Source organism: Talpa occidentalis, unplaced genomic scaffold, assembly GCF_014898055.3.
Source record: "Talpa occidentalis isolate TD23 unplaced genomic scaffold, MPIMG_talOcc4v2.1 talOcc4.11, whole genome shotgun sequence".
NCBI classification, from domain to species: Eukaryota; Metazoa; Chordata; class Mammalia; order Eulipotyphla; family Talpidae; genus Talpa; species Talpa occidentalis.
The window spans coordinates 3,583,416-3,603,443 of NW_023601104.1; the positions used below are offsets into that span (position 1 = coordinate 3,583,416).

General features: G+C 40.4%; 1 protein-coding gene across 3 annotated transcripts in view; it reads left to right on the forward strand.

The window, feature by feature from the left end:
• KATNBL1 (katanin regulatory subunit B1 like 1) overlaps positions 1 to 20,028 on the forward strand; it is a 45,677-nt gene that overhangs the window by 17,182 nt on the left and 8,467 nt on the right. Inside the window, exons 2-5 of one of the 3 annotated variants that reach the window (XM_054700219.1) lie at positions 3,990 to 4,154; positions 13,249 to 13,379; positions 14,298 to 14,338; positions 16,073 to 16,349. In XM_054700219.1, the coding sequence (XP_054556194.1) occupies positions 13,263 to 13,379; positions 14,298 to 14,338; positions 16,073 to 16,349 (435 nt within the window). In that variant the 5' untranslated portion in view covers positions 3,990 to 4,154; positions 13,249 to 13,262. Of the gene's footprint in view, positions 1 to 3,989; positions 4,155 to 7,887; positions 8,090 to 13,248; positions 13,380 to 14,297; positions 14,339 to 16,072; positions 16,350 to 20,028 lie in introns of all 3 variants that reach the window. The other 2 variants (XM_054700218.1, XM_037502149.2) reach the window with 2 other exon arrangements.

Genomic DNA, 20,028 nt, shown 5'->3' on the forward strand with positions numbered 1-20,028 from the left:
GCTCTCTGGCGTTTTCTGATTCTGCTTCTTTGCTTCTCTCATTGGCTTCTTTCTCAGCTTCTTCTGGCGTCCCCGTGACGCCACCCTTAAAAGCACAGTCTCAGCCCAGGTGAATCCCTGCTACCTATGCCCACAGCCTATTCCAGGTGCCGCCATCAGGCATGCATTCAGGACCGCAAGGATCCATCATCTATCCTGATGGCTGAAGGGCAGAAAAGCCTGACATTTTCTTTACCCTACAGTCCACCCCCTCAGGGTTTTCTGCCATATAGTCTTCATATATACAATTTTCTTAGCAAAGAAACAATGCAGCCATGGCCCACAAAAGCAAACACATCACAATATAACAAAATACAACAGAACACAAATAAGTCCAGGCAGGGCCCCGACCTAGTGGCAAAAGGCAATTATTGGTGCCAGCAGATGAGCCACCAAATCTGCTGCCAAAGGCAGTGCTCATACGAGGGAGGGGAACCACTCATGGCATCTACTGTAACACGCCAGGAGCTGTCAGGCTTCCTGGCCTTCTCTGGCTGTAGTCTCGGCTACAAGCCACATGCAGCATCCACCCCCAGGATGCACTCGCTCTGGGATTGGCGATTCTATTCTGTTGGGGGTAATCGCCAACCCTCAGGGTTTCTGCCTGCAGTCGCTCCAACACTCGGCCTTCATAGCCACCCATGCGACTCGCAGACCCCTGCACTCAAGCCAACCCACTGCACAAGCACATGGGTCGGGGATCCAAACTCTACATGTGGCTTGGGCTCCACCCCAAGCCACGTTCCCCACCCATTCCTCAAGGACGGGTTCCTCAGCTCCTCACCCTCACTCGACAATGAGCAGGACATCACTCACAGGTGATTTTACGAGACTCACAGGTCTTCAGCATACTTAGGCTGCTTAACAGCCGCTCAGGGTTTCCCAAACTTAGCATCAGCACCAGCTTTTGCCTTCTCAGTTGGCTTTTCTCCTCTGCCTGGCTGCTGGGCATACACAGGCTGCTTTTGGCCATCCAGGCCCACTGGCCACCCCCAGATTCTCAAAAAAAAAAACCCATAACCTGCCAAGGTCTTCCGCCTTCTGGCGGGATTGTCAGTCCAAGTTCATCAGTCCGAGTCCATTAGGCCTCTCCCTGCCATCAGCACCAGCGAGCTCCAAATTGTGGTCCTCTCTTCCCAACGATTCTTGCTGCCTCAGGGGTCATTGGCTGGTCCTCTCGGGCATCTCCTCCATGCGAGGTCTCGTCCCATAGCTCCCGGACCGTATCCATCTTCTGTGCCGCCATGGCGCCTCCAGCGTCGTCACAGGCAAACACTGTTACTCCTTAGTCCCTCCAGGTCTTCGGAGGGCTCCAATACCCTTCTGCATGGATCATCTTGCCGACTTACGCAATTGTAGGGGCAGGAATGGACGACTGTGCAGGTTTTCTGATCCCATGCAGTCCGGGTGAAGGAGGAGTCAGAGTCCTCAGTGGCTTCTGCAAGTCTTTTATTGGGGTTCACCAGGCATATGTGTGGGGTAAAGAAAATGTCAGGCTTTTCTGCCCTTTCGCCATCAGGATAGATGATGGATCCTTGTCCTGAATGCATGCCTGATGGCGGGCACCTGGGATAGGGTGTGGGCATAGGTAGATGGGATTCAGCTGAGTTGAGACTGTGCTTTTAAGGGTGGCGTCACGGGGACGCCAGCAGGAGCAGCAGTAGTAGCAGCAGTAGAAGCCCAAGCAGAAGCCGAAAGAGAAGCCGAGAAGCAGCAGAACGAACGCTAGAGAGCCCAGATAGAGTGAAGACTTGCTGGGGGGCTGGGAGGCTGGCAGGCCTCCCAGCCCCCCAGCCAGCACCCCTGTCTGCCATATGCCTGGTGAACCCCAATAAAAAACCTGCAAAACTACTGAGGACCCTGACTCCTCCTTTACCCGGTCTGCATGGGATCAGAAAACCTGCACTGTGGCCAGTCCTGGCCCTTACAATATGGCAGGCAGGGGTGCTGGGGGGCCGGGAGGCTGGCAGTCCTCCCAGCCCCCAGCAAATCCGCACTCTCTCTGGGCTCACTGGCGTTCTCTGCTTCTGCTTCTTTGCTTCTCTCATCAGCTTCTTTCTCAGCTTCTTCTGGCGTCCCCGTGATGCCGCCCTTAAAAGCACAGTCTTAGCCCAGGTGAATCCCAGCTACCTATGCCCACAGCCTATTCCAGGTGCCGCCATCAGGCATGCATTCAGGACCGCAAGGATCCATCATCTATCCTGATGGCTGAAGGGCAGAAAAGCCTGACCTTTTCTTTAGCCTACAGTAGTAGGGAACTTTTGGAGATTTGGAGCTTTTGCCATGAACACTACAGGTGGTGGTTGTATAGAATGATTTACAGGGACCAAGGAGAGATTGGTTGTAGAAAAATCATAATTCTTATAGTAATTTAGACTCGAAGTGATAGGGTTAGAGTTCTGAAAGTGGAAAAAGAAAGGTCATCATTCATTATATATGTTGAAGGATGATTCAAGAAGACTTGGTGATTGGTTGGAATAAAGGAGACAAAATAATTCCCAGGTTTTCAGTCTGAAAGAAATTTCATGCTAGTAATTTGAAATATGGTAGCTAAGAAGGACATTAACATTGGAAGAAATTGAAGAGGTTTGTTTTAGTTGTGTTGATTTGAACCTAGCAATGGCAGATCAGGAAGCCCAGGTTCACAGTACTTGAGAGAGACTGGGTCTAGAGAAGTAACTGAAAATATGAAAGCATATTTTTCTAATTTTGGTATAGAAAGAAAATGTTGCTGAAGGAAAACAAAACAAAAGGAAGTGAGGGAACAAGGAGAGTCAAGGTAGTGCTGCGTCATGTGGATAGAGAGACTCAGGGAGGAGAGTCGGTGGGAATTAGTAATGAAAAGCTAAATGGTGATGAAGAATGAGCAAAGCCTTTAGAGGCGGCTTAGCTCCCATTGATGAGCATCATCTGTGCTATAAAGGCTTCCTTCAAGCTGCAGTTGTTTTTGGTTTGTTGTGTTTCTGTTTTTCAGGTGAGGGCAAAATAAAAGCGAGGTTTCAAAGGGTTAAAGAGAAAATGGAAACTAAAAAGCACTCATTGTAGGACTTTGGCAGGACCGAAGTAGAGAAGAAGTAAGAAGGTGATAGGGGAAACCTGAGTGTGTTTGAAAGCAGGAGAGGAGGAAGAAATTGAAGAAATTGAAGTTTTGTGTGGGCGCACAGTTCTAGTTGAGGTGAGAGGCAAGAGTTAAGAAAAAATATTGATAGATGAATTTGTCCTAATTTTGGAGAAGTTAACATTTTTTTCTACCAAATGTTACTTATTTTGGCATTTACACCTTTCTTTTTTGTTTTTCTATGAGTTGTATAGTTAAGCTATTTTTTATAAGATAGTGACCTCATTCAATTAAAATATTTCTTCAGATTAAAAACAATTCATGTTCATTGTAGAAAATAGAGGAATATGCAAATGAAGAGGGGAAATGTGTTATTCCATTAGCAATGTATAACTTATTTACTAAGAAAGTTAATTTTTTATAAAGCCCTTTTGAATGGACTGATGATATATCTTTTGAAATGGATATATGTATTGGAATGGGTATGTATATGTATGTATCTATAGATATATATGAATTTATATCTGTATATATCTTTGGAAAAACCAGGATTATACTGTCCATTCAGTGTTCTGCTTTTTTTAATTCCTTTTTTTAAAAACTTTCTTTCACTTATAAAACAATCTTAGAAAAATAGGCATTGATTTTAGGCAATGATCCATTTTAGGCAATGATCCATTGGGATCAAACTTGGCGTTCACAGTTCCTTTTTCATCCCCTTGTTTTTTTTAACCTGATCCAGCTTCCATCATTACACATAAGTGCTACAGCTGCCAAGGCAGTAATTGAGAGTCTGGTAGCTAAATTTTAGAGGAAGGAATCAGTACCACATTCCCTAAAAACTATCCCCCCAAAATCTCATCTTTACCTTCTGTTCCTTTTCCCTTCACAGAAATTCCTGAAGGAAGAAAATCCATGTTCATCCTTCTCTTTCCTTTTTTTGTATGGGAGCTGCCTCATGGGTAACATGCTTTGTCTTTAAGCTTTCTCAATCCACTGGTGGACTTTAGAAGAGAGAAGGAAAGGTCACCTGTAGCGGGTGAGGGAAGCCTAGGAGGTAGGGATTCCATGTAACTTGTGTTCACCTGTCCCTTTTGTTTTCTCCTCAGAAAAACTACTACTGCTCTTATTTAGCTTTTTGGGTTGTGCAGGGTGGAAAATATTTATTCTAGGTGGGAATGAATTGGATTCAGTTAATGAAAATGAAGATGTAGTTGAATGGCATAGATTCAGTGCCCTAAATTCTGCCACTAACTAGCTGAGTGTCTTTAGGCTAGTTACTTGATCTCTCTGAGTTAAAAAAAAAAAAAAGATTGAAGCTTTAAGTTCTAAAACCTTTATTTCTTGTTTATGTATTTTATTATTATAAGGTAGTGGTTATAAATTGCTTTCAGCCTTAGACCTTTGGGGAATACCATACATGCCTGTATAACAGCAAGAGTGACTCACTATTGAGTGAAATTGGAGAATTATTGATACCAGGAATATTAATTATAATTCTCTGCTTTTGATTTTCAAGAAGATGAAATTCCTAGTGAAATGCTATACTGTGGTGTATTAATGTGAAAGGAAAGCTTAAGTTAATTTGATCTTGTGCAATAACTTACATTATTAGAGACAGAAGTCCAGACTTGTTTCATTCCTGTACGATGAGTTTTTCTCATTGTTGTGATTAGGAAGGGAGTATCTGAACACTCAGAGACATTTAATCTCTTGATTAGGCTGCCATTGTAGCTGAAGATATGAATAGATTCTTTTTTGTCTTTCTGATAGAAGATAGCTACCTCATAAAGGGAAGGCATCTCTCCAGTTCCTTCTGTGGGCCATTGTTTTTCTATCTTCACAAGAAAATACCTGTATCAATCACTGTATTGTCTTTTTTTTTTAAGATTTATTTATTTTTATTTATTTATACAAGCACTGTGTACAGTCAGAAGCATGGGAGGGTGAGAGAATTCACCAGAGTGGGGAACAGACAGGCAGATGGACAAAATACACTGCTGAGGGGAGCAGCGGGCACGGCAGGAGAGGTCTGTCGCTCCATGTGGGACCCTCGCCAGCGGCTGGGGATCCAACCACCAGCGGCTGGGGATCCAACCGGTGCTGCAGAGGCTGCAGGCAGCTTCGCAACCCAGCGCTCAACCGCTGCGCCACCAGGGGAGGCTCCACTGTATTGTCTTTAAGAAAAGATGCACTCCTGTCAATACTCAAAATAGTTATAAGTAGAATTAGCATTTTGGACTCTTCCTAGAATCTCCAAGCTCTTGCTTTTATTTTAAGGCCTGACTTCCTTTTGCTCTTTTTTCATTAAAAGATTTTCCTTTCCAGTTCCTCTAATCCACTGTCTTTAACCACTTGTAATTCCATTTCAGATTATTCTCTTTTTTTGCATATAATCAAATGATACTTCAGAAACACTTGCAAGCCTCAACACTTACTTTAATCTATTTGAATAGTACTATCAAATGCTCTTGGGTAAAAAGGAAAGTATAATTTACATACCATAAAATTCACTTGTTCTAAATGTACACTTCACTGATGATTATATATAAAATTGTGCAATCATCAACTCCAATCTAGTTTCAGAATATTTCCCTAACCCCTTCACCCCCGGGGGCTGCTATCCCAGCTTTCAGCAACCATTAATCTACTTTCTGTCTCTCTAGATTTTTTTTTTATGGACATTTCATCGCATAATATGTGGTGTTTTGTTCTTTCAGGAAGCATGATAGTCATATGCATTGTAGCATGCATCAGTACATTGTTGCTTTTTGTTACTGAATAGTATTTCATATGAGTAGTACCACTTTTTCTTATTCACCTGTTTTGGTAGACATTTGTGCCATTTCTACTTTTTGGGTCTTCTAAATACTGTTACAAACATTTGCATACATGTTTTTTATGGACATAAGCTTTCATTTCTCATGAGTCAATATGTGAGAGTAGAATTGCTGGGTCATATGGCAAATCTATTTAACATTTTTAAAAATTGCCCAGAAAATCTCCAGAGTTTCTATAGCATTTTATATTTCCACTATAATATATTAGGTTTCCCAATTTCTTTTTTAAAAGATTTATTTATTTATTTTATACAAGAACTGGGGTACAGTCAGAAGTGCGGGAGGGTGAGAGAACTCACCAGAGCCAGAGCGGGGAGCAGAGCAGGCAGACCGACCAAAGACACTGCTGAGGGGAGCAGCGGGAGAGGCAGGAGAGGAGGTCTGCTGCGCCATGTGGGGTTCTCCCTGGCCGGCAGGGAATCAAACCGGCATGGTAGAGGCTGTGGACAGCTTCGTAGCGCTGCGCTCAATCGCTGCGCCACCGGGGAGGCCCCAAGTTTCCCAATTTCTGTACATCCTACTCAACATTTGCTACTGTCTGTTGTTTTTTATTAAGCCCTTTTCGAAATTGTGAAATAGGGCCTAATTATCTTTTCTTTTTTTTCTTTTTCTCTTTTAAAAGATTTATTTATTTTTTTATACATACATACATACATACATACAAGCATTGGGTATAGTCAGAAGCGTGGGGAGTGAGAGAATGCACCAGAGCCAGAGCGGGGAGCAGAGCAGGCAGAAGGACCGAAGTACACTGCTGAGGGGAGCAGAGCAGTGGGCGTGGCAGGAGATGCCTGTGCGCCATGTGGGACTGTCGCTGGCGGCCTGGGATCTGGGGATTGAACCGGTGTTGCAGAGGCTGCGGGCAGCTTCACCAGCCCAGCGCTCAACTGCTGCGCCACCTGGGAGGCCCTGAATTGTATTTTTCTAATGATGGAAAGTCCTCCACCTTTAAAAAATGCTACATTATATTTTCTTTAAAAAAAAAACAAAACAAAACAAACTGATTCTAGGAAGAAGTGAATACAGGTGTACCTCATTTTATTGTGCTTTGTAAAATGTTGCACTGTTTATAAGATCTTCCACCAACAAAAAGATTGACTTAAAGACTTAGATGATGGCTTGCAATTTTTTTTAAGATTGATTGATTTAGTTTTAAAGATTTGTTTATTCATACAAGAACTGGGGTACAGGTCAGAGGTGTGGCGGGTGAGAGGTTTCACCAGAGACAGAGTGGGGAGCAGAACAGGCACATTGAGTGAAACACACTGCTGAAGGGAGCAGCTGGTGAGTCAGGAGAGGTCTGCTGCGCCGTGTGGGTAGCTCCCTGCCCGGGGATCGAACTTGTGCTGCCGTGGCTGCGGATAGCTTCATAGCTTGTGTCTTAACCCCTTCCTCCACCAGGGAGGCCAGGCCACCCATTTTAAGCTTTTAGAATTAGATTTTCAACTGATAACTATAGTAATCTTTGTTTTGTATCATTAAAAGATTTTAGAATCTTAAACAGATATCTATAGCACTACTATTTTAGGAATATAATAAACTTAATGAAATAGGACCATTACTCCAGCTTCAAATTATTATACTTTTGATAGTCATTCTGTAATATTTATTTTAAAAATGTGGCATAGAATACCTCTTTCCTCCAATTACTTTGATTTCTAAAGGTTTGTTTGCAGCAGAGACAACTCCAGTTTTATTGATAAATTGGATACCCATTCATTGGTATATTACAGATTATTTACTAATCAGATTATATCTTTCAAGTAAAAACAAGGGTCTGCTCTTATAGTGGTTAGTTTCTAAGAATACTGTGGATTTGATTCTCTTTTCAGGCCTTTCAGGTTTTGCTTCCTTTATATTTCAGTGGTATCTGATACATACACATTTAAAATTGTTATTTTATCTTGAGGGAGTAAATAATGTTTTGCTTTGCCCTTATATCTTTATTAGATATTAATAAAGCCGGACACTCCCTGGTGGTGCAAGGGGTTAAGATGCAACCTGTGAAGCTGTCCGCAGCCACAGCACGAGTTTGATCCCTGGCCAGGGAGCCAACCCACATGGCGCAGCAGACCTCTCCTGCCTTGCCCACTGCTCCCCTCAGCAGTGTATTTCACTCAGTCTGCCTGTTCTGCTCCTCACTCTGTCTCTGGTGAGTCCTTTCACCGCCCCCCCCCCCACCTCTGGCTTATGCCCCATAAATAAATAAATCTTTTTAAAAAAGATATTAATAAAGGCACTTCTTTTTTAAGTCAGTATTTGGATGTAACATCTTTTACTTTCCTCCCTCTACCACTATATTTTATTTTTATTTATTTTTAGAGATTTATTTATTTATGCATACAAGAACTGGAGTACAGACCAGAGGTGCACGGGGTGAGAGGATTCACCAGAGACAGAGTGGGGAACAGAACAGGCAGACTGACTGAAATACACTGCTGAGGGGAGCAGTGGGCGAGTCAGGACAGGTCTGCTGCGCCATGTGGGTAGCTGAGCTCGTGCTGCAGTGGCTGCGGATTGCTTCATAGGTTGCCTCTTAACCCTTTGTGCCACCAGGGAGGCCCACTTCTACACTATAGTTTGATTTCTTATACATGACATATTGTTAGGTTGTGTTTTTTATTTACCAATCTCTGACTTTTGTAATAAAATTTTTATTTATTGTAATTATTGATATTTTTCCACCATATTTTAAAATTTCTGTTTCTCTATTTTTCTTTGTTTTCTTTTTCTTACCTTCCAGTTCTTACCTTACTTGAACATTTTAAAGCATTCCATTATGATTTATCTGTCTTTTGAGGCTATCTCCTGAGAAAGCTTTTTTGGCACTACTTCTAGATATTACAGTATATATATAGCTTATCAACAGTCTTCTAGTGTTGTCATTTTACTAGTTTGAGTGAAGTGTGGAAACCTTACTTTTTTTTGCTTTCCCCCCACTTACAATGTAATTGTCTTAAATATTTGCATATATTTTGAAATTCATTAGTTTTATAATTTTGCTTCAACTTTCAAATATAATATGCCTTACCATTTTCGTTTGTCTCTCTGATGTTCTAAGATTCCTTCTTTAATTTTCATTCATCTGAAAATGTCTTGCTTTCTCATTCATTCCTCGAAGATATATCCTCTGCATATCAGGCTGGGAATGACAGTTCTTTCCTTTTAGCACCTGAAAAATGTACCTTTGCTTTGTGACTCTCATTTCTCTCCCTCTGTCTAATGAGCACCAGTCATTTATGTGAAGACTTCTGCCTGCATTCTGCTAACTTGCTGCAGTGGTCATCCTCTACTTTTGGTGCACAGCCTCCGTCATGGGATCTTCCTTCATAACTATCTTGAAAATTCCCAACCTATTCTCTCCTATAGGATCTCTGTTGCTTGTATTTCTCATTATCGCCTATTAAATTTCTGGTTGCTATGGGAGAGCATTTTTTTTGAACTTTGAATATCTGAAGCTATCTTTCTTCTACACCCATACTTGATGGATAATTTGACTGTATATAAAATTTCAGGTTCGGGCCTCTTTGGTGGCGCAGCGGGTTGAGCACAGCACCGTGAAGCTGTCCACAGCCTCTGCAGCATGGGTTCAATCCCAGCCGGTTGGCAAGATACACACATGGTGCAGCAGACCTCTCCTGTCTCACCCACTGGTCCCCTCAGCAGTGTATTTCAGTCAGTCTGCGGGTTCTGTTCCCCACTCTGTCTCTGGTGAATCCTCTCACCCTCTCGCACATCTGGCCTGTACCCCGGTTCTTTTATGCATGAATAAATAAATCTTTAAAAAAATAAAATAAAATTCCAGGTTCCCTAAGAAATTTTGAGGCGCTGTTCTATGTTTTTACTATTTGTATGTGACCTAATTTGTGTTCTAGGGTTTACTGTTTTGTTTTTCCTGTATGTTTTCACCTCCTCTGGCTGCTTTTTAGTGCTCTGAAATTTAACAGTGATATGTGTTGTCAGTCTATTTCATGCGGAATGCTGACCCTCATTGTGCCCTTTCAATTTAGAAATTAATGTCTTTCGAACCTGTACAGTTGGTTTGAATTACTTCTTTGATTTCCTGTTTGCTTTCTCTGTACTCTCTGAAATTCCATGTATTTGGATGTTGGTCCTTCTAAGACAGTCTTATGATTTTTTCCCCCTTTATCTTTTACCCTTTATTCTAGGAGATACCGTCAAACTTTCTCTCTCAGCTTCTGTTGAGTTATTCTGCTATCTTGTTATATCATATTTTTAGTTTCCAAGAGTATTTGTTGCAAGGCAAGTGATAGAAAAAACTTTAGTGGTCTCAGCATCTAGTATGTTAACTTGTGCTTGATCCTCCTTTTTAGAATTTGTTCCTCTCATGCTCATTTTTGCTTGGTGTTTCTCATGCCAAGGACTCTTAAATTTATCGTATTTCAAAATGCCAGTCTTCTAGAATGGAAAAGGGATTTTAGGGACCTGTCATAAATGGATACGTCATCATTCAACTTTTTTTTGTTTGTTTGTTTTTCATTCAACTTGTTCTTAAGCCCATCTTCATCCGTACTTTTTTTTTTTTTTTAAGATTTATTTATTTACGCATACAAGAGCTGGGGTACAGGCCAGAGATGCAGGGGGTGAGAGGATTCACCATGGTGAGACAGTGGGGAACAGAACAGGCAGACTGACTGAAATACACTGCTGAGGGGAGCAGCGGGCGAGGCAGGAGAGGTCTGCTGCACCATGTGGGTTGCTCCCTGGTGGGCAGGGATCGAACTCGTGCCGCAGAGGCTGCGGATTGCTTCATAGTGCAGTGCCTAACGCCTTGCACCCCTTCATCCATACTTTTTGAGGTCCTTAGTATTGCCAATTACTTAGGGATTCTGATTTTTCACCTTTCCTCACTGCTTATTTAGGATTAGACTCTCAGATCTGCTAAGCTGTTTATCACTTCGCCGTTGCACTTTCCACAATGTTGTTGCCATTGTCCCACCTTCTCTTTGTCATGTGTGTTTTACGCCTCTAAAAGCTCTTTAACTGTCATGGTACTGGGCTTTCAGGGGAGGATGGAATTAAGTGCATATGTGTCCATTATCCTTAATCCAAAACCCCTTTTTAAGAAAAAAGTATACCTTTTAGGCGAGACCCTTTATGATCTAGCTTCTGTCTGTCTTTTCCAGCCTCATTTCTCCCATTCTGCTGCCCACACCAGCCTAAGCTCCAGTCACATGCATTTCCTTGAGAAATTGCCAGACAGACCATGTTGCTTCATGCCTTTCATTCTGCACATGATATTTTCTCAATATGCTATTTGTCCTCTAAGACTCTCTTCAGTGAAGCTTTGCTGACTCACATGGGTGCCCCTCTGTCAGGGTCCTTATTGTATTATTATAAGCATTTACTTTATGTTTTAAAGTCTCATCCTACAAGTTTCTTAATCTGTGGGTGGAGGTGGAAGGACTCACCATGGGTTAGTGGCAGAAAATGTTAGACTACCCTGAAAATATTGTAGAATTTCATGTGTTTGTACCTAAGAGACATTTTCTTTTTTTTAAGATTGATTGATAGATTGCTTTATACAAGAACTGGGGTACAGGTCAGAGGTGTGGGGGGGATGAGAGGATTCACCAGAGAGACAGAGTGGGAAACAGAACAGGCGGATTAACTGAAATACACTGCTGAGGGGAACAGCAGGTGAGTCAGGAGAGGTCTACTGCGCCATAGGGGGGTAGCTCCCTGGCTGGGGATTGAACTGCTGCAGTGGCTGTGGATAGCTTCACAGTGCTGCGTCTTAATCTCTTGCGCCACCAAGGAGACCCTTCTAAGACACATTTTCTGCTAGGGGTGTGCATCAGAAATACTTGTGGAGTTATTTGTTTGTTTTTAGTGTAATTGCTGTGGGCTTCACCTTGAGATCTGAAGAGTTCCAATGTGCAGTTAGAGCCCAGAAAGATGTCTTTTCAAAAAAGTTCCCAGAGACCTTCCTGGTGGCACAGGAGTTAAAAACAGTGCATTCAAGCTATTGCCAGCCACTGCAACATGAGTTTAATTCCCCTGCCTGCCTGGCAGGTGACCCACATGGCACAGCAGACCTTTCCTGTCTCGCCTGCACCCCTCAGTAGTGCATTTCAGTCAGTCTACCTGTTCTGCTCCCCATTCTTTCTCTGGTGAATCCTCTCACCCCCCACACCTCTGGTCTGCACCCCAGTTCTTGCATAAATAAATAAATAAATAAATCTTTTTTAAAAAAAAACTTCCCGAATGATTTTTTAAGAACATGATCTCTTTCTATCATCTGTATGAACTCCAGTTCCTGGCATAGAGTAAATGTTCAGTAATGTATAAAGAAAGAATGAGGGAGGAACTTGTGTTCAGACCATGACCTGAAATAAATTTCCTGTGTGAAACCTGAGTGCAATAGGGGAAATCACTAATTTCCTCTGTTTTATAAATGAGATATCACATGTATTTTATAACTTTGGATGTAATTGGAAAAATAGGAACATGTGGATTTTTTTTTTTTTTTGAAAGTTAGAGAAAGCTTTAGAGAGCTAGCTATAGGGATGAAAGAAAAATTTAAGGATTAAGCATAAAACAAGTCAGATAGGGCCTCCCTGGTGGTACTAGGGGTTAGGCACCCACTACGAAGCAATCTGCAGCCTCTGCAGCACAGTTCAATCCCCAGCCGGCCAGGGAGCAACCCACATGGTGAGGCAGACCTCTCCTGTCTTGCCCTCTGCTCCCCTCAGCAGTATATTTCAGTCAGTCTGTCTGTTCTGTTCCCCACTCTGTCTCTGGTGAATCCTCTACCCCTGCATCTCTGGCCTGTACCCCAGCTCTTGTATGCATAAATAAATAAATCGTTAAAAAAAAAAGACAAAACAAGTCAGATGCATGTGGTCTGATTTTGGTTCCTCTGACTTACTGTGATTGCATTCCTGTGATTTGATTTCAAAATTTAGGCTTCTTTACATTTGGATACCAGATACCATACATACCTATTATATAGACTTGATTTTATAATGTATAAATTCAAACTTAATATATGGCTAGTGATATAGAAAATGAGATTGATATGTTGCATTGGCAAAAAAAATACACGCTATGTTATAACTGGTTGCAACTAAAAAGAATAGGAAGAGTTTTAATTTCTTGGGATGCTTTACCTTGTGCTTCCTCTGTGTTTAAGGTTTAAAAGAACGTGTAAGTTAGAACTGTAATCTTCTGCTTTACTTGTAAGCCTCTTTTATATAGTATAAAGCTGTTATATTTTTGTATGTGTGTTAAGAAAATAACCAGACTCTTTGCTTTTTGTACTTTCCATTTTTTTATTTTGTTGTCTAGGTATTTAAGAGATTATGGCATCTAAAACCCACAATGTTAAAAAACGAAACTTTTGTAATAATATTGAGGATCACTCCATTGATCTTCCTAGAAAAAGAACCTCTAATTTCACTAATAAGAACATGAAGGAGGTAAGTTCATGGCTTCTAGGTAATTGATAAGACAGTATCATAGTCTGTTCAGTTTGCTGTCACAGAATACCACAGCCTGTGTAGCTTATAAACAACAGGAGTTTTTTCTCACAGTTTTGGAAGCTGTTAAGGCCAAGATCAAAGCCCTAGCAGATTTGGTATCTGGTAAGGGCCCAATTCCTGGCTCCTAGATGGCTGTCTCTTTGTGTCCTTGTATAGTAGAGGAGGCAAGAGAATATTATGGGCTCCTTATGCCAGTTCAGCCCATGAGGTCTCCATCATCATGACCTAATTATCTCCCCAAAACCCTATCTCCAATACTCTGACTTTGGGGTTAGGATCTTCACAAGGATTTTTGGGCACAAGAAATCATTTTGTCCATCACAGATAGTCTAAAACTCTTAGATATTCTGTGATATTCTAGAATAATGTATGAATTGTTCTGGTTAAATTCTGCTTACTGTCTAGAACTAAGTAGAATTAGTGAAATATTGGAAATTGTTTATATTCCAAAAGTTCTAAAAATTTTTTGGCTATAGAATACTGCTTTGACGTGATATGATTTGAACATTAAGAAGAAAAGAAAAACTCAGAGATGCTTTTATTTTCTAGTGCAAGACTCATTAGCGCTGATATATTTCTTCTAAACCATACTAAAATTCAACTTTCTTATTAAGCATCCTGTAAATTTAACATGTGGGGAGTGGCATGGAAAATAGGGAGATGGATATATTGCTTTCCCAAAAATAGTGACACACTATGTTGTTGTAATTAATGATTGAGATTATAGCATTAAAACTGAAAAGGATTTAACTGAAAAACCTGACCAATTTCAGATTTGTTGATATCAATCACATAGTTTATATGTCGTTGTTAAAGATCTTAACTATGCTGCAGTTACCTACTTTTGTTTTTCAGGTTAAGAAATCTCCTAAACAGTTGGCTGCTTACATAAATAGGTAAGAGCTTCTTTAAAGTTTGTGGGAAAGAGCGAATATTGAAAGCTAGTTAAGAGTGAAAATAGGGGGCATCCCCTGGTGGCACGGTGGTTGAGCCCTGGGCTGCGAAGCTGCCTGCAGCCTCTGCAGCGCCCATTCGATCCCCGGCTGCGGGCGAGGGTCCCACATGGCGCAACAGACCTCTCCTGCAGCTCCCGCTGCTCCCCTCAGCAGTGTATTTTGTCAGTCTGCCTGTCTGTTCCCCCTTCTGGCTCTGGTGAATTCTGTCACCCTCCTGCGCTTCTGACGATACACAGTGCTTGTATAAATAAATAAATCTTTTTTTAAAAAAAAGTGAAAATAGGAAAAATAAACAAGTACTCTCTTTTATTATAATACTAGTATTGTCCAGCTGGTCCTTTGTGGAAGGCATGGCACTAACTACACCAGCATTATCACTAAAATCCTTACAGCAGTTGTACTAGATAGGTATCGTTAGCCCTATTATGAGAAAATTAAAGATCAGAGAAGTGAGTTGTTCCTAGTCAGAACCCAGAAAGTGGTAAAAGTGGCATTCATTCTCAGACTCATTATTTTAGTGAGTCTATGCATTCAAAACTATATTAACAAGAATACCGAGATCATGTTTATCTATTTATTTTCTCTCTCCTACAAGTGTAGGAGAGCTTTTGAAAGGCTATTAATCTGGGGCTTCCCCGGTGGCGCAGCGGTTGAGCGCTGGGTTGCGAAGCTGCCCGCGGCCTCTGCCGCGCCGGTTCGATCCCCGGCTGCTCCCCGGCCACCGGAGGAGGGTCCCACATGGCGCGCAGACCTCTCCTGCCGCCCGCTGCTCCCCTCAGCAGTGTACTTCGGTCCTTCTGCCTGCTCTGCCCCTGCTCTGGCTCTGGTGAATTCTCTCGCCCTCCCGTGCTTCTGACTGTACCCAGTGCATGTATAAACGAACAAACAAATAAATAAATAAATAAATAAAAATGCCTTAAAAAAAAAAAATGAATATTAATCTGACAATAGGTTGAATGCAGAAGCAGATATGAGAATCCATCTGTCTTCTGCTAAACCAGATATTAAAATTTTTGCAAAAATGTAAAATTTTTCTCACTCTATTTGTTTTAGAAAATAAAGGAGTTTTTTTGGGTAAAATATTCTATGTTAAAATGTAATGAGTATTATTTTTTAAAATGGATGAACAATTTTTCTCAGTTTTTGATTCTGATATAGTAAATGTCAGTAGATACTGCCCATATAAAAATATTTCTTATCAGACCTCAAGAAGTTGAGCGCAAAATATCTTGAAACCAAAACATTTGAGAACTACTATCCTAAACCATGAAATTTGCTCTTTTGTGGTTTATCTTACTCAAATAAAATTAAATATACTACCTGAATTAAATAAATTTTAAAATATTGGATAATTATTGTGTCACTTTGTTAAAGGATTAGGCTACTAGAAAATGTTTTCATTTTCTTCCGCAAAGCCTATAATGTTTCATTTTAAAAGCATCAGTTATTAGGCCTTATTTTATTGTCATTTGTTGTAAAATATCCTGTTCCTTGCTTTCCAGATGGTTTCTTTTATTTTCTTCTTCAATCTAAGAGTTGAGATTTTTTAAAATGCTGCTTACTTCTAATTTAGTAGGTGTTACCACAGAATGTGGCCTAGTAAATCTTTCTGTTTAAAAACTTTTTAAAATTTTCATGTTCTTACTCATTTATGAAAATCCCTTCTTTTTACAGAACAGTTGGACAAGCTGTGAAAAGTCCAGATAAACTACATAAGGTGATCTATCGCAGAAAGAAAGTTCATCCTTTTCCAAATCCTTGTTACAGAAAAAAGCAGTCCCCTACAAGTGGGGACTGTGACATGGCAAATAAAGAAAATGAACTGGCTTGTGCAGGCCATCTGCCTGAGAAATTACGCCCTGATAGTCGAACATATGTGGTTAACTCCAGTGATTCTAGTTCTCCACAGACAGAAAACCCATCATCAAAATATAGTACATTTTTTTCTGAGGTAAGTAATTTATATGTTTAACTTTATTCTTGTTTTACTATTGGGTTTTTTCTTTACCATACTTTGCAGAATAACAGAGTAGTCCAAATAACAGAATAATTCACCACCTATTGAATTCAGACTTATTTGAATGCTAGTAACTCCCTAACACAATTTCTAGAATAACCAAATTTGAATCACCAGTTTATTCCATTTCTCTCAGTTAGTGATTGATACATGAGTTGGAATGAAATGATTGACAGGCTATTATATTTATCCATAATGACAGATTGGCCATTAGAAATTTAAAGGGAGGTAAAGAAAGAATCTTGCCTAAAAAGTGTACCACCGGAGTCAGACTCCAGGCACATTGTGATGGGTTTTCAAAATCCTAGTGGAAGCTTTGTTCTGATAAACCTGCTGACATGTGATGTTCTTCTGGCTCAGGTAAAATTAGTTGTTTCAGCAAGCACAAGGTGACTTGGAGGCTGGTAAAATATTGTAAAACTTGATTGTGATAATGGTTATACATTTCTGTAAATTTATTAAAAATCATTGAATTATTTACTTTCAATGAGTGTTTTATGTAAATTATACCTCAAAAAAGTAATTAAAAAGATATTTGAAGAAATGACAATAAAATTTAGAAAGACACAAGTTTACAATAATTTTTATTAAATGGGTCTTCTTGGTGGCGCAAGGTATGAAGTCTCAGCACTATGAAGTTATCTGCAGCATGAGTTGAGTCCTGGCCAGGGAGCTACCCACATGGCGCAGCAGACCTCTCCTGCCCACTGCTCCCCTCAGCAGTGTATTTCAGTAGATCTGCCTGTTCTGCTCCCCACTCTGTCTCTGGTGGATCCTCTTCCCTACCCTATCCCCCCACCTCTGGCCTACACCCCAGCTCTTCTATGCATAAATAAATAAACCCTTTTTTAAAAAAAAATAAATGTTTGTTATACATGTCGTGAAAGTTAAACCCAAAAGGAAAAAGTTACTCATAACCTCAACATTTGGAAATAATATTTTTAAATTATTTTTCTTCATGCTATACATATTGTTTGATAACTTTATGTTTATATTATTTATTTTTAAGGATTTATTTATACAAGCACTGGGTACTGTCAGAAGCGCGGGAGGGTGAGAGAATTCACCAGAGCCAGAGCGGGGAGCAGAACAGGCAGACTGACGAAATACACTGCTGAAGGGAGCAGCAGGCAAGGCAGGAGAGGTCTGTGCGCCATGTGGGACCCTCGCTGGCGGCCGGAGAACGAACCAGCGCTGCAGAGGCTGCGGACAGCTTTGCAGCCCAGCGCTCAACCACTGCGCCATCGGGGAGGCCCCAATGTTTATATTTAATATGGTTATTTTTCCATGTGATCAAATAAACTTCTGTAGTTTTTTATGAATATATAACATTACAGTACCTTAGTTTCTTTGTTATTTGGTAAACAGTATTGTTTCTGGCATGACAGCTTTAAAAGCATTTTATGTGGCAGATGAGCAGACAAAAAATCTTTTTAAATTAAAATAGTCATAAGTGTATATAAGTGAATGAAGATGAACATCATATTTAGGATAAATATGGACTAAATGAAAGGAAAGTGTTATTAACTAAAACCATAATGAAATGAGGTAAGGAAAGATTCTAAGTGAAAACATCTTTGGGGCCTCCCCGGTGGCGCAGCAGTTGAGCGCTGTGCTGCGAAGCTGCCCTCTTAGCCTCTGCAGCTCCGGTTCTATCCCCAGCCACTGGTGAGGGTCCTACATGGCGCACAGACCTCTCCTGTCACGCCCGCTGCTCCCCTCAGCAGTGTACTTTGCCTGTCTGCCTGTTCTGCTCCCCACTCTGGCTCTGGTGAATTCTCTCACTCTCCCGAGCTTCTGACTGTACCCGGTGCTTGTATAAATAAATAAATTAAAAATAAAAAAAAGAAAACATCTTTGTAAAAATAATATCTTGGAATAATAGAAAGTTAGCAATGCTAGGGGAGGTGAAGGAAGTGTGTATATTATCTGTAAGAAAAGAGGAAGCAGGGAGAATTTGATTTAATAGTGAATTATCATGAACCCTGGAACATATGATGATAACTTAACCTTAGTGTTAAAGAGAAATTACTGTCATTCTAATTCATCCACAAATATTTATTTGTGGATAAATAATGCTGTGTAATGTATTCTGCAGCCTCTGAGAGATAGATTAGTAAAAAACAGTCCCTCTATTTTCATGTAGTTATAGAAGTGATAAGGCCAACATTTGTCAGATAATCATAGAAACAATATATGAAGGAAAAGAATATGTGAGTAACCCAGAAATCCAGCCAAATTGGAACCTACATTGATTCTTCAATTAAAGTGAGGGAATAAGCACAGTGAGTGCAAATACCTTGAGATGACGTTTCAGTTGTACATTTCAATTAATGCCACAGTGAGACATGTTTTCAAGGACCTCCTTATACTTTGCTCTCTCATTTTGACTTCACCAATCTTCCTTAACCTTGCACTTAGTTAATAGTTTATTGATTGCTCTTTTGTTGTTTCAAACCTTTCTTCCTGATTTTCTAGTACCTGTTCTGAAAGCCTAAACCTAAGAGTGATACTGTATCATTTTGTCAAAGTTCAAATAAATATAACCTTTGATTTAGCTATTTTAATTCTAAAATTAGTCTATTTGTATATGTATGTACATACATCAAGATGTTCATTGATGCATAGTTTTAATAGGGAAAAACTAGAATCAACCTAAATAGGTTACAGTACATAAGAATATAATTATTGGGCCTCCCTGGTGGCGCAAGGGGTTAAGAACTGCACTATAAAGCAGTCCACAGCCTCTGCAGCATGAGTTCGATCCCCGGCCAGCCAGGGAGAAACCCACATGGCGAGGCAGACCTTTCCTGTCTTGCCCACTGCTCCCCTCAGCAGTGTATTTCAGCCAGTCTACCTGTTCTATTCCCCACTCTGTCACTGGTGGATCCTCTCACCCCCTGCATCTATGGCCTCTACCCCAGCTCTTATAAGCATAAATAAATCAATCTTTAAAAAAAATTAGAATTATAAAAAAGAATGTAATTATTACTTAAAAATGAGATTTATCTATGTTTTGATATTAGAAAATCTTCATAATAAGTGAAAAGGCAAGATTTTGAAAAATACAAGTATTATTTTAATTTTACGTGTATCTAATTTGTCTTTGTCTAGAGAATGGTTGAAAGATACATATCAGTCTGTTAACTGTGATTACTTTTGGAGAGTGTAACATTAGGTGGTGATTTTTTTTTTTTTTTATAAAGAAGGTAGAAAGTGGGCCTACCCTGGTGGTGCAGCGGTTGAGTGCTGGACTGCGAAGCTGCCTGCAACCTCTGCAGCGCCGGTTCGATCCCTGGCCACCAGTGAGGGTCCCACATGGCGTGACAGACCTCTCCTGCTGCGCCTGCTGCTCCCCTCAGCAGTGTGTTTCATCAATCTGCCTGTTCTGTTCCCCGCTCTGGCTCTGGTGAATTCTCTCACCCTCCTGTGCTTCTGACTGTACCCAGTATAAATAAATAAATAAATCTTTTTAAAAAAAAAAAGTAGCTTTAAAAAAAAAAAAGAAGGTAGAAAGTATTCACTTTTATCTTTTACAGTTATGCATTATTTAAACTTTTTACAAGAAGAATATACTACATAGAAAAAAATAAATGAATTAAATACTTGTCAC